This window comes from Pelophylax lessonae (assembly GCF_965119305.1).
Source record: "Pelophylax lessonae genome assembly, chromosome: 4".
NCBI classification, from domain to species: domain Eukaryota; kingdom Metazoa; phylum Chordata; class Amphibia; order Anura; family Ranidae; genus Pelophylax; species Pelophylax lessonae.
In genome coordinates, this window is record NC_138771.1 from 530,809,943 (window position 1) to 530,824,957 (window position 15,015).

Genomic DNA, 15,015 nt, shown 5'->3' on the forward strand with positions numbered 1-15,015 from the left:
AATCTTTTCCCTCAATCAGTAAAAGCATGATCTTTGATGACTTCTGAGCAGTGGATGCTTTGGACAGAAAGCATAAGACTTTGTAGTTTTTCTTCTGAAATGTAGATGGGCACTGAACCCTGATCATAAGTGCAGTTTCAGATTTGCTGATCACAAAGGGAACCAAAACTAAATAAGGCCTACATAACTTTGTTGGAATGCTTCATTTAGGCATCTTAATACCGTGCCATGCACATACGCAGCAGCAACAAAAGTGGGTTGCAGCTGCCACACGTGCATCCACGGTAGCCAGAGGTTGTCTGCTCAGAGGGCACTCACAGCACACTGAGCTGTCACTGACAGCTCTTAAGTCATCAGCATGAATCATCTTAATCATGTGACTGCTGACAGCCAATGACCACGACAAATGATAGAGAAGCCTCGCAGGCTTTAAGGCCCACTTAAAGGGCTGCCTTGGAAACAGCATGAAGGGGTTAAATATCTACAAGGTTTGAAGGATATTCACTTGTTGCTCTTTCCAATTTGAGTCCTTACAAAGCCAACTAAACTGGAGGCACCCCAAACAGTCAGATTGGAAGCTTTATATAATACTGTAACCATTACTGACTGAAAAACAGTGATCTATATTTTGTATGAAATAAGTCAACTTTTGAGAAACAGCTCGAAATAACTGCTATTGTACTTTCATCCTGAAACAAACCTAACATACTATCAGTTTAATGGTGAACAGTTTATTTCACAATTTCCCCAAACTGTGCTAATGCAAATAAAAAAGGGGGGGAAAAAAAAACAAAAACAAAAAGCAAAGTCTTCATTCTGCTCAGTTTTTCTTCTCTGGAGTTTTGGCCGCCTTGTTCAGAAGTTTCTGAAGAGGAAAAAAAAACATTTAGTATGAATGAAATCGGGAGGTAAGATGCACTTCATTCCACGCAACAATTCGTTTTGACTGCATACAAGCTGGAGAAAGTTACCCAGTTCTCATTATACAGAATGAAATGGAAGTAAAAAGACATTGGGCGCAGAGGAGACATTTCTGGTGGATCATGCTTTAATAAGCCTGTGGATAATTACCAGCAAAACTAAATGCATATTTGAGGTGTCTGACCAGAAAAGTATACCCAAAAATACATTTGTGAAATCTAAGGAACATTTAGCAGTGCTGGGATCTGTCCTGGGTCCTGTTCAAATCACTTTGTCACCTAAAACAGGGTTGTAATCAAACTCTATAGTCAGAGGTCTACAGACAAGCTGCCAGTGTCTGCACAAGAGAAAGCGTGCATTTTTTTGGATCCCCATGACCCCATTAACCACTTTTCGTGGTACATCATGTGACTTAAAGTGGTTGTACCGGGGTGATGCCTTCCCAGCTCTCTTGTAATAGCAACCGGGGTTGCTAACTAACCACAATTAAAAGCAGTGGGGATTGGAGACCAAAGCTACTATCCGGAGTTGGCTTTGATCTGGTATCTGGCAGGGCATCACGAAGTGATAACATCACTTCTGGGTAATCAGTATCTTAACAGCGCCATTTTTTTGAAAATCTGAGTATTCAAAAAACCTTGGCTTTTTCAATGCTTTCACAGGCTGATTGACCCCAGATCCCTCCATAAAGAGGGCCTGTCATGTGCCTATTGCTCATTCTTACATTCCTTTTGACAAAAATATTTCAGTTTATTTCCACTTTTAAGTGCCCCCATCCAAGCGTCCAAAAAAGCGATCATCCCACATGTGAGGTATTGGCACGAACGTCAGATCATGGGCAGTATTTTTAGCAGTAGACCTTAGTACATCTTAACCTGTAAAGGCTTTTAAACACTGCCTATGGATAATAAAATGTACGTTTCAGCACTGTGCGGGCATGCGCAGTTTTTAAAGCATGACATGTATGGTTATCCATTTACTCGGCGTGACTATTTTTAAACAAAAAAAAAAAATTGGGTTATGCATTTTTGTGCATCAATTTTCCCCCCCACAAAATCGCATTTAACAGGTGTGCAAATAAAGTGACAAATTGCAAAGCCCATTCATTTATTCTCCAGGACCTCTGCCCAAAAAAAAAAAAAAAAAAATACACAAGACAACCCGATTTTCACATTTAAACAAAGTGGTTAGGGGCTCCTTATTTGCTATGAAATCAAATTGTTTTGCAAGGTTACTCTCAGTAGCTGGATCAACAAACATGAAAGCATATCTGACCAGGAACTAAAAGTTTACTAGCTGCAAACTAAAAACAGACCCCTAAATGTTTTGTCCACTTTTACATCTATAGTCAGCCTGACATGGTAGGTCTGGGAGGGAAAAAAAAAACCTTACCTTGAGCTTCTGATAATGAGCCAGGCTACTGCAATGTGTAACCTTTGCCACCTCCTCACTTGTGTAAAACAGCGAGCACAGTCTGCAGTAGTAGCCAGTTTTTGGAATCACATAGTCCAACCCTTAAAAGAATATTAAAGGATCTTAAGCTCACAAGTACTATTACAGAACAGTCAATTCATATTAAGTGAACCCATCATGTCTTAAGACAAACATTGTGCTGGTCAAAAAAGTTACTTAATCCTCAAGGAAGGACCCAACTTAATCCCAGGCTAGGTAGGTAGTTGAGGGTCAGCATGCAGCCCATATCTAGAAGCTTGATTCCTCCCCAGGGACAAAGAAGCTGATCAGACGACAAGTGCTGTTGCATGGAGACCCACACAATGCTTTTTCTTCACTTGTAATGCTAGTTTATATACTTACATGTTTTTTAAAATTCAAGCTAAATAAAATCCTATGGTTTAATAAGTAGCTCAAGTACTGTACATTTAAGCGAAAGTTCTTAGAATCACCAACTAGTACAGACACCTAAATCCTTTCCTTGAAATAGGCAAGCAACTGATACAGTCCGTAGCCCAATATTTTAATTACAAGTGTACGCAAGATGAAACAAAGTGCAGTAGAGCACATCCAATCACAGCTCCTGCACATGACTGGATGACAAGCACGCACACACACTAGGACCAGTGATGGGCTTTTGTCCACATCAGAACTGCTTCTAACACAAGTCTATAGAAAACCCACAAAAGCAGGCCAAATAAACCCGCAATTAATTCTGAGACCTTTCAAAATTGAGGTAGAGAAAACGTCAAATATTTTTTTATTTTGCCCTCACAGACCTGTGCGTGCAAAGAAACTTGCTTATAGCATATGACTAATTAAAAAACTGCTACGAAAGGAAAGACAAGACTTCAATGATAAGCATGCTTACCGACGGGATTGTTGGGCTGGTATGGCCCAAGCTCATAATCTGTATTCAGTACTGTTAGGTTACTGGTTTCTGTAGCTCTCTCGTCAGCACTGGTTTTAACACCTGCAAGCGAATCCTCGCCTGCTTTAGCCGTCTCATTTCCAGCAATCTCAGAAACTTCCAATTTCATCTTGTGACCTTCCATATCTTCCACATCCCCAACTTCATCAAGAGTAACAAAATCTTCCATATTCCCATGAAAGCCCTTTGCGTTCTACAAGGAGAGAAATAGTTTAGCAAATTCAAACAAGGTGCTATTCTATATTCCACTTAAGACCCCAAGAAAGCATGTAGCCATGTCTCTACATTAGTGCACTGCCTGCCACTGCCTCCTAGTGGCGAGTGGGGAGTGTCATTGACGCCTTGCATGCATAGTACCTTCTAAGTATGATTCTACTTGGAAGACTGACTACATCTAGTGGCAAAAACGGACAGTGCTGGGGGCCTGTGTTTTTTTATTTTTTTGTAAAGCGAATTATATACAGCAAAACTAAATTTAAATAGGCAGCTGGCCCAAAACCATTATGGTATCCCTTTCAAAAGCTCAGATGTGAACACCACATTTAGGCTACATTCACAAATAGGCGTTTTAGGGTGTTTTTCAGCTCCAAGGATCAGCTCAAAAAGTGCCCAAGACTAATCCTATTCATTTCAATGGCCCCTGTTCACATCCGAGCGTTATGACGTCTTGAGCAACAACGCCCAACCCTGCAAAAAGTACATGAGCTTCTTTTTGGGCAGATTACAGGTGTTTTTTCCCATAGACTTAATGCAACGCTGGAAAGGTGAGAGCGTTTTACCTGAAAAAACGCCTAGAAAAACAGCAACACCTAGATGTGAACGTAGCCTTAAGACTACATAATATCTATGGACAAGGCAAAGCTAACAATCAAAGGTTACTTTTAAAACAAGTAAAAAAATTAAAAACAAATGCCTGAAAATATAGCTAGATTTATTCATACCTTCTTTCTTCCTCCAACAGTGGGAGTTGAAGAAAGTGGTTCTTGGGCATCTTGATTTTTGCTCATCTCATTCTGATCCAGGTCAGAGATGTCAGGTACTTCTGCCCCATCTCCTACAGAGCCACTCATTTCCATAAGCGCAGTTGCTTCTTCATCCCCAGTCTCCTCTGCAAGCTCAGGCTCACATGATCCAGACACCAGGTCTGTTGGATCAGTCTCTTCAGTGGATTGGTCATTATCTTCTGTGGTGACGACTTGTGAGGACTTGTCTGCATCACTTGCCGATTTGTCAGTCTTGCGCTGCTTTTGTTTGGCGCCATTCTTCTGATCTTGGGGAAGACCTCTCTTTCTGTAAAATGTGGAATACCAACTTATACAAGGTTTTCAAACAATACAACAGTGAGTAAAAAAATGACTAAACTACAGGGTGCTGATGACCGGGGACTGCCTGACATTACATTGGAAGTTAGGCTATTGCTTGCTTCCTTTTCTCCTCGGAAGTCTCCAGGTCTGCCCTCGGAAAGGTACCAACATTCAGGGCAATGCTCTCCCCTCACTTATTTCAGGTGTTTTCATTAGCGAGAAAGGAGGGTAGTTTGCCAACTATGAGAGAAGCCCTTGTGGTTTTGATACCCAAGAGTGGGACAGATACTAAGAAATGTGACTCGTATCATCCAATCTCGCTGACAAACCTTGACAAAGATCTTGGCGGGCATAATACAGGCGGTTATTCTGAAATGAATTAATGCAGACCAAAACTAAAATTCTGCCAGGTAGATGTGCCCAGATCAATATTAGAAGACTCCATCTTCAGTGTTAAGTAAACAGTAAATACCCTCTCTACCTGCGCACTTTTACACTAGTTCAAACCCAACAGTGTATTCGTGTCAGTTGTGTACAAAATAGTGGAAATAAAAATTAATGGAAATTTAAAGCTGCTGGTTGTAATGCATAACAAGCCTAAAAAACCACGCTCCCTTTTCAAAATTTCCACATAAGAAAAATCAGTACAGTGAGGGAAAGGGTCACATGCAGGTTTACCGGGTGACAATGAAAAGGGGAAGAAAAAAAAAAAAAAAACTTTAACCAAAAGCCAAAGCATCCACCACATCAAAGGACTTAAGAAGCAATATCACTTATTTTGCTCATCACTTTAAAACTTCAACTTCCGAATGAATAAGCTAGTAAACATGCTTATTACTGAAGAGAAGCAGAATTTTCCCAGACATGCCGATTGAAATTACCTGCCCTTTTCTTTTTGTTTTTCTATTGAAGCATTCGGAATCTAGGAAAGGGAAAAAAAAAAAAAACATTTAAAAAGCAGCCAAAAAAAGGGAAAAAAAAAAAAAAAAAAAGACAGGTGGGGGATCACTACTATGCAAATAACTGATTGGCAAGCACAGATTCCCAGCCCAAGTACTGAAATCGGCATCAAGTTGAACTCCAGCCAATTTCATAACTTATGCCTGTCAAGTTATTATTGCACTTACATCTATAATCCGGTGGATATAAAGCAGAAATTTAACCCACCATGGGATCATAAAGCTCCTAAAGTGTTACCTTTTAAGTATAGTGAGGGGATCTGCTCTAGCTTCCAACCTTCTTTAGGTAGGAGATTATATATATATATATATATATATATATATATATATATATATATATATATATATATATATATATATATATATATATATATATATATATATATATATTACCAGCTAAGCCTACCAACAATAATAAGCAGTGTGAAGGCTTGAAAAGTAGATACTTACTCTTAATACAAGTTTTTTGTATCGTTGAGAGAGGTTTACTTTCACATTTTTCCCTTGAAAGATGAGAGGGATCTTGCCACAGCGCTCTACCATGGTTTCTGCATCTTCTGCCTTCTCCATCTCAACAAAAGCCTATATTTAAACAAAAAAAAAAAAAAAACCACCCTCAATACAAATCCTCAGCAAATGCATAGGTATCAAGCTGCAAAACGTAGAGCCAAAATGGCCTTTTTTCACACACTAAAAATTTCCATTTAGTGAAAAGGCACTTAAAAGCCAAACTCATAAATTTGGAAAATTATTCCTTACAGTCGTGCTGTGCCCACACTGCAGCGAACTATTTTTGACTTCCCGTAAAATCTTCTCATGTTCATTGACGGGACGCAGTTCTCTGATGCATATCAGTATGATTATACTGCCCTACAGGAGGACACTGGACAAAAAAGTTCAGGCTATGCCTATGGGCAGTCCCAGGGGGTGTACTCCTCCTGCATAGGATGTTGGTTGTCAGTTCTGTATCAAAGCAGTGTCAGAAAACACCAACCCAACTCAAAATAGAGGGAAGGGTACTGCATCCCTCAATGAACCTAAGCAAACTGGATTTTTGACTTACCGTAAAATCCTTCTCTTAAGTTCATTGACTGATGCAGTTCTGATTCACATCAGTAGTTTCCTACTCCTGTAGGGGGCAGTCTTACCCTACTGATCTGAATCAGAGAACTGCGTCCGTCAATGAACGATAAAAAAATGTTTTTTGCAATAAAAACAAGTCCCACTGCACTACAGCGCCCCCGAAAGTCAGGCTACGCACTGAAGACCCCCAGAACTCACTGTCCCAAGATGTAGCAGGCGGCCCAGAATTTATGCACGTGTCAGCAGCAGCTCTCCTAAAGGAAATGAGCTCAGAAACTGCCCAGGGCAAAGGGAGGGGCTGCACCCACTCCACAACGTAATCGATTAGCATGTAAGCCCTTGAAGTACAGACCGAGACTCCCCCGCACAATTGTTCGCCGGCGGCACACCCCGACCCACCATGTAGCCTGAGAACGTGGTCCCAGCCCTGGGTGATAGGCCCAAACAGCCCCCCCCCCCCCCGCATGGGGGGGGGATAGAAGAGGGGGTGCATGGCAGGACAGAGGGGAACCCGGGATTGTGAGGGTTTAACTCTCACAGGGAGAGGCCAGCGTTCACCCCAAAATGCGCCAGGGGGAAACATTTACTCCCAATACCAGGAATACAGGCACGCGCCATCTCCCCACAGGACCCCTCTCCGCCGAAATGGGGGGCCTGTCGGCCAAAAAGGGATCATGCGACTCAGACCAAGACCTGTTGTGTGACCTGGCGAGAGGTATTAACTCGCAGAGCCAGTCCCCGTCCAGTGGGACTATGTGGCGGCCAACCCAGTGCGGAGCCAAGTTCTGCATGCACTCGCTGGCCGGCTGGGGTGACCACTGGATCTTTACATCCAGCCCATCCCCCAGATCAGTCATAGTTTCTATTAGAACTCACAGGAAAATAATCCGGAGAAAAACTAGCTTAGAAAAATTATCTACATAAAAAAAAAAAAAAAAAAAAAAGTTTTGCCAGGACCAGAGATCCCAGCAAGGAACTTACTCCTGACTAAGCAGATTAAAACTGAAATCCTATGCAGGAAGAGGGTATACCCCATGGACTGCCTATAGGCGTAGCCAGAATTTTTTCTGCCTAGTGTCCTACTGATATGCATCAGAGGACTGAGTCGGTCAATGATCGATAGAGAAAATTACTTGTTTAGTCTAGGGAAGAGTGCTTTTACTTACCCGATCCTCTCCTCTGTGCTCTCGACAGATGCTTCCCCTCATGCAGCAGCAGTGGACTGTCCCTCAGCACAATCGCGTCCAATGCAGGGCTATGAACCCTGCCTTGGGTTTCATGTGGTCAAAACCTTCGACTGCTAAGGGGAGATGACTCTGGTGACCAGGACCAGTCTGGCAGCGCAGAGGATGGGGTGGGCAAACACTTTAAAATCCTAGACCTAAACCACACTGCACATAAAGTTATCAATACTGGGCATCCAAAAACACACTTCGTTGCCCAAATCTTACTTCAAAGCCAGGAAGCCCGATTAGAAATGCGTCAATTCATGGCTGCCTTCACCGGGGCGCTCCATTGTACTACCTATAGCAGTAGAAATATTAAAGGCAACTACACCTAAAGAAATATGAATGTTGCAACTGTTAACCTTGCCTCAATACTTATTTCCTTGACCTGGAGCTACTAGAAATTCTGATCCGACTACTTGTGTCAGCAAATCAAAGACATGAAGACTCAAAAACGCATACCGAATTTTTCAAATAGTTCCAAAAAAAAAAAAAAAAAAACAAAACATCCTACAAAAGGTCTCAGCACAGGTTTCTGCATTTGTGTTGCGAACAGTTAATTGAAAGATGAGTAAATTAGGGCAAGCAAACTTAGAATAAGCAAGGTTACATAAAGATAAAATTACTTCCGAGTTAATCTGTTTGTGCTTTTTTTTCCCTACATCATAGAGGTGAATGATGGCAAAATGTGTATATACCTGATTTCGCATTCTCATCAGTATGTAGGTCTTCACTTTTCCATAGGTCTCAGCCAGCTTTAAAATTGCGCCGTCAGTATAGTTTGTTTTTGGAAGGTTAGTAAGGTGTATGACACGGCCCGGTTCTTTATCGTCTGATTTTGCCTCTTGGTTTTGTTCAGCCTTTCCTTCAGCTTTCCCTTCGAGATTCCCCTCGGGTTTCTATCGTTTGACAAATGTTACAAGGGAAAAATCAGTGAGAACATGGACATGTACAAGGTTGCCATTTCACGCAAAAAAAAAAAAAATTTACTTACTGTAAAATCCATTTCTCTTATGTTCATTGATGGACACAGCACCCACCCCTCTGGAGTTGCAATTCTGACATTGCTTGTAACAAAACTGAGTACCGATAGAAGAGGGCGTATACCCCCTGGGGCTGCCCATAGGCATAGCCAGACAGTATAACCCAACAGTATAACCCAATGGCTAAGATAATCAGGAGCTGTGTCCGTCGAACATCAGAGAAATGGATTTTACAGCAAGTCAAAAATCCCATTTTCTTTTGTTCACAGACAACTCCTTATCTTCCAACCATTGGGGAGTCCCAAAGCACATGTGGGGTGGGAACAGTGAAAAATTCCCAAGGCTAACTATAGCCAACCATGTAAACCAGAGCTCACAAAAAAAACAGACACCCCCCAAAGAGGACCAGGTCCTCTAAACCGGAGCCTGCAAAAGAACTTGCGACCAAAGGAAGCAGATGCCTAAACATTCACTTTATGCAACTGTTAAAATCTGCACAGATGACCAGGAGGGCACCTTGAAAACCTGTGTCACCGATGCCCGATGAAAAGCCCAGGAGGCACTGTGCGACCGAGTAGAATGCACCTTGACAGGGAAAGGAGGAACCTGACTCTGGATGGAATAGACTTGAACCACTGTCTGATCTGTAAATGGACACAGAGGAAACAGACAACCCTTTCTAAAATCCATCCGTGAACACAAATAGCGAGTCCGACTTCCTTAAAAAAAAAAAAAAACTCTGAAGCTGTCAGGTACACCCTAATAGCCCGGTGCACATCCAAGGCATACAAAGCAATTTCCTTCAGATGTGTTGGCCTGGGACACAGGGAAGACCACACAAGGTCTTCATTTAAAATGAAAGCCATGTCTTCATTCAAAATGAAAATCAGACACCCTGAGGAAGGAACGACAGATGGGCGATCTAATCACCGAACCACCAGTAAGGGACAAGACAATGCCGTCAATTCCGACACCCTGCACGCAGAAGTAAAAGCGACCAAAAAGGCCACTTTCTGGGACACCATAAGCAGGGGAATCCTCTGAAAAATTTGCAAAAGGAGGCTTCTGGAGGACTGGGCACCAAACTGAGGTCCCAAGGCGGCAACAGAGACTGCACTGGTGCTGAACTCCCTGAAAAAAGTATGCACCAGGGGAGTATGTGGCCAAGGGCCGTTGAAATATGACTGCTAAGGCAGACACCCGAACTTTGATAGTACTCAAAGCCAGTTTCTGCTCAATCCCCATTGAAAGAAGGTCAAGATCAAAGCCACTGAACAAGAGCGAAGATGAACCCCAAGAGACTCACCACGCGATGCAAGTCTTCCACGTTATGATGGTAGATCTTACTAGAAGTAGGGTTTCTAGCTTTTTAAAAGTGCTGGAAACCCTGAATCAGACAAACCTATATTTCAGCACCTGGCGTTCAACAGCCAAGTCGTCAAAACGAGCGACTAAAGCAGGATAGAAGATTGGTCCTTGGGACAGCAGATCCTCAGTGAGAGGAAGCTTCCAAAGAACGTCGGCGACCAGCCACACCAGATCAGCGGACCAAGCCCAGGTAGGCCACTAAGATAACCGGAATCCCTTCAGGAGACACAGCTGATGAAAACCCTCCGGATGAAGGGACCACTCCCCTTACTCCAACGCCTGCCGACTGAGGTAATCCCACCTGCCAGTTTCCCACCCTGGGAATGTGTACAGCGGAGAAGGATGCGATCGAACAAACTGTTCTGCCGGCTACCTCCAGGACACTTCTTGTGCCCCCCTGGAGACTGACATAAGCCACAGCCGTGGCATTGTCTGACTGAATACGCACTGGACATCCCTGAAGACGATCCGTCTGTTCCAGGCACAGACTAATCACTTGGAGTGCCCAAGACATTGATCAGTAGTCTGGACTCTTCCAGTGTCCAGATCCCCCAAGCAGAATATTCGCCGAAAACATCCTCGACTGGACAGGCATCCGTGGTGACTACTGCCCATTACAAGGGGAGGAAGCAGACTGCAGATTCTTAACCCATTTGGCCAGAATCTTCCTTGCTGGGACCTTGTATAAAATCGTGTCAACGGAACCGACTCAAGGTAGACACCATCAGGCCCAACAGCCACATGCAAGTCTGGAGGGATGACTGTTGGACAGCAGGAGACAAAATTGTAGCCTGCAGTTTCTGGAGTTTGTCCAGAATAAGGAGCACTAGCCAAGGCCGAGTCCAGAGTCAGACCCAGATAGTCCAACTTGGACGAAGCAGGGCAGACTTCTGAAAATTCAGAATCCAGCCAAACTCCCTCAAGCTCGTATGGGGATTGCCAGGTTTTCCACCAGAGCAGTAGGAGACTCCACTCACAGAAGGAGGACATCCAAGTAGCCCAGTACCACGATCCCCCATTGGCACAACAATGCTGGCACCAGGGCCAACACTTTTGTGAAGACCTGAGGGAGCAGTTTAAATCGCAGGCCAGCCCCCAGCCGACCTATTGCGGAGCTGAGTTGTGTGTGCTCGCTGGCCAGATTGGGGTGACCACTGGATCTAAATTACCTAGCCCATCACCCAGTCCAGCAGGTGATTGCAAATGCCAGGAAAAAAACCCACAAGAAAAATTTCTACCAAAATAAAAAACTGCCAGTTTCCTATGGAACTGCTTATTTGGAAAGAGACAGAATTATTTTTTTTTTAAACTCAAAACTGCTTTTGTTGCCTTTGGTTCAATATACTTCAAATGGAGAAGCTGCAGAAAAGCATGTATTTTTTTTACCCACGATTTGCGTTTCTTAATCTGTCCAACGTATTGCCCATAAAAGAACACGCAGCAAAAATGCAGAGGAAAGAGCACTGCATAAAACGGATCAAAAGCAAACTGCATAGGTGTGAACCCAACCTTATGCTAGCCATACAGGTATAGATTTTCAAACAAGACTACGCGTATGAGAAATTGGTATAGTCGCTGAAAGAATGTTTGAAAATGTCACTTGCTTTAACATCCTGTTTTAAAATGAAAAAATGTAGTTTCTGAACGAAAACCCCATACACCGTTTGAAAAATCCTTTACCAAGAAGTTTATTTATTCTGCTACTTCAAATTTTCCCATCCCTGGTCGAAAACTAACATTGATTTAACCCCACCGATTAGAATCTTAAAATGCGAAGACATTGTTTCGTTAGCCAGCATAACTGACAACAGAGGTGCAGGTTAGCTTTTATCAAGCCACCTGCCTATGACAAAGGACTCTGTCATTCATATTAGTTCTGTCTGAAAATCAGCAAAAAGTCTCCTTTAATAAAAAGTGATCTCTGGAGAGAGAATTATACACACACACATACATATACACACACAGCACAGACCAAAGGTTTGGACACCTCATTCAAAGAGTTTTCTTTATTTTCATGACTATGAAAATTGTAGAGTCACTTCAAGAGGTAGTCACCTGAAATGGTCTTCCAACAGTCTTGAAGGAGTTCCCAGAGATGCTCAGCACTTGTTGGCCCTTTTGCCTTCACTCTGCGGTCCAGCTCACGCCAAACCATCTCGATTGGGTTTAAGGTCCGGTGACTGGAGGCCAGGTCATCTAGCGCAGCACCCCATCACTCTCCTTAGTCCAATAGCCCATACACAGCCTGGAGGTGTGTTTGGGGTCATTGTCCTGTTGAAAAATAGATGGTCCAACTAAAGGCAAACCGGATGGAATAGCATGCCGCTGCAAGATGCTGTGGTAGCCATGCTGGTTCAGTATGCCATCAATTTTGAATAAATCTCCAACAGTGTCACCAGCAAAGCACCCCCACACCTCCATGCTTCACGGTGGGAACCAGGCATGTAGAGTCCACCTTTTCTGCGTCGCACAAAGACACGCTGGTTGGAACCATAGATCTCAAATTTGGAGTCCACAGACCAAAGCACAGATTTCCACTGGTCTAATGTCTATTTTAGCAGTGGTTTCCTAGCAGATATTCTACCATGAAGGCCTGATTCACACAGTCTCCTCTTAACAGTTCTAGAGATGTGTCTGCTGCTAGAACTCCGTGTTCCATTGACCTGGTCTCTAATCTGAGCTGCTGTTAACCTGCGATTTCTGAGGCTGGTGACTCGGATGAACTTATCCTCTGCAACAGAGGCGACTCTTGGTCTTCCTTTACTGGGGCGGTCCGCATGTCAGCCAGTTTTTGTAGCGCTTGATGGTTTTTGTGACTGCACTTGGGTACACTTAACGTTTTCCCAATTTTTCAGACTGACTGACCTTCATTTCTTAAAGTAATGATGGCCACTCGTTTTCCTGTACTTAGCTGCTTTTTTCTTGCCATAATACAGTCTATTCAGTAGGACCATCAGCTGTGTATCCACCTGACTTCTGCACAACACAACTGATGGTCCCAACCCCATTTATAAGGCAAGAAATCAAACTTATATAAACCTGACAGGGCACACCTGTGAAGTGAAAACCATTTCAGGTGACTACCTCTTGAAGTGTGACTACAATTTTTATAGCCATGAAAAGAAAGAAAACTCTTTGAATGAGGTGTCCAAACTTTTGGTGTATAAATATATACATACATACATACATACCACACACATACAGCTCGTGTTTTCAGCCACGGTACAATTGTAAAAGTGCGGTAAAAATATGGTGACGCTTAACCCTCTTCATTTGTAGGACCACAATAAGGAGTTAAAAGCCAAACTTGACATACCTTAATGCGCTTATATTTTTGTGACATGTGTACTTGGACCGGCTTCCCAAACACAAGGGCAGGATTATTACTGTAGAAATCAACCATAGCATGAGCCTCTGCTGGAGTGGACATTTCAATGAAAGCCTGGGGGGTGAGAGAAAAGTGATTATGCAACACTAAAAACAAAAACGTACAACTTATTCTACAGCAAAAACCGCATGCACTTTTCTAAAATGTGCTGGAAGAGTAGTGTGCTAGTTCTGAAAAAAAAAAACCAAGAGCACTACATATCTAGAAAGCTTTGCACAGATCACATTTGTGAGAGAAATAGATACTCTGAACTGTAGGAGACATTTTGGCATGTGGCTAGAACCACATGATGATACTTCCGGCTCCTCCATTTACCTGCCCAATAGGGGCCAGAAAAGCAGCCCATCAGACCGATATGTTTAACGGCTGCGCTGGGAGGCCAGGGGGAGAGATGGAGGTCTAACAGACCCCATATCACTCTATAAAGAGAACCAGTCATGTGCCATGCTGTCATCCTTTGTGGAAGCACTAAAATTAATCAAAAAAAAAAAAAAGTCTAATTTAAAAGCACCCCTTCCTTGCATGCAAATTCTAAAGCATAGATTAACTGTGATCGCACCACACGTCAAGTATTGTCAAACACCAGATCTCCTGTGTAACTCAAATGGTAGCTTGTAAAAAAAAAGGCATTTAAAGTGTCGCCTAAGGAGAAATTTAAGCACCGCAGTTTGCCGCCATTCCACAGGCAGACAATTTTAAAGCGTGACATGGTCAGTATTTACTGAGCATAACAGCTTTCACATACAAAAAAAAATGTAATGTTTTTTAATTCATTAGTAAAACAAGTATTTTTTTTTCTTTTTAATTGCTTTTGAATTACCACTACGCAAATACCGTGTGACAAATTCCAACACCCATCATTTTATAGGACCTCTGCTTAAAAAAAAAAAAAAAAAAAGTTTGGGGGTTCATAGTAATTTTCTAGCAAAAAGTATATTTTTACATGTAGGAGAAAAGTGTCAGATTTGGCCCCGATACAAAGTGGTTAATAACCCACACTACCCAAAACTTGAGTACGATTGCTAGCAATATGAAACCAACAATATATCTTAGGTACTCCAGTGCATCACATTATGAATTTCAAGGCCTGTACCATCACTGTTACAAAGCTTAATTTATACCTTTAATCGGTTTATTTCAAATGTAGAATAGTTAGGAAATCTATACCTCGTTCTTTTTGTTCAGAATGAAACAGCTGGCAACCGTTCCAAAAGACTTGGCAAGTCTCAGAAGCTGGTACCTCAAGTTCTTTCCTCGCTCAAATTCCATGATATGAACCACCCTGCCGGTGCCCTAAATCAAATGCATTCAGATTAAAAAATAAACAAAAAACAGCAATAACTCAATAAAATGCGTACTTCTAGGAACCACATGGATACCTGTGGGTGCTAGGCTAACAC

At 42.6% G+C, this 15,015-nt stretch overlaps 1 protein-coding gene across 1 annotated transcript in view; it reads right to left on the minus strand.

Moving 5' to 3' along the window:
- Positions 1-662: 662 nt before the first annotated feature.
- The window catches only part of MATR3 (matrin 3), a 33,895-nt gene continuing 19,542 nt past the window's right edge, over positions 663-15,015 (minus strand). Inside the window, exons 7-15 of the mRNA XM_082254788.1 lie at positions 14,783-14,908; positions 13,544-13,669; positions 8,575-8,775; positions 6,018-6,149; positions 5,490-5,530; positions 4,246-4,594; positions 3,245-3,497; positions 2,314-2,435; positions 663-865 (exon numbers count right to left, since the gene is read on the minus strand). Of these exons, the coding sequence (XP_082110914.1) occupies positions 821-865; positions 2,314-2,435; positions 3,245-3,497; positions 4,246-4,594; positions 5,490-5,530; positions 6,018-6,149; positions 8,575-8,775; positions 13,544-13,669; positions 14,783-14,908 (1,395 nt within the window). The 3' untranslated portion in view covers positions 663-820. The remainder of the gene's footprint in view (positions 866-2,313; positions 2,436-3,244; positions 3,498-4,245; positions 4,595-5,489; positions 5,531-6,017; positions 6,150-8,574; positions 8,776-13,543; positions 13,670-14,782; positions 14,909-15,015) is intronic.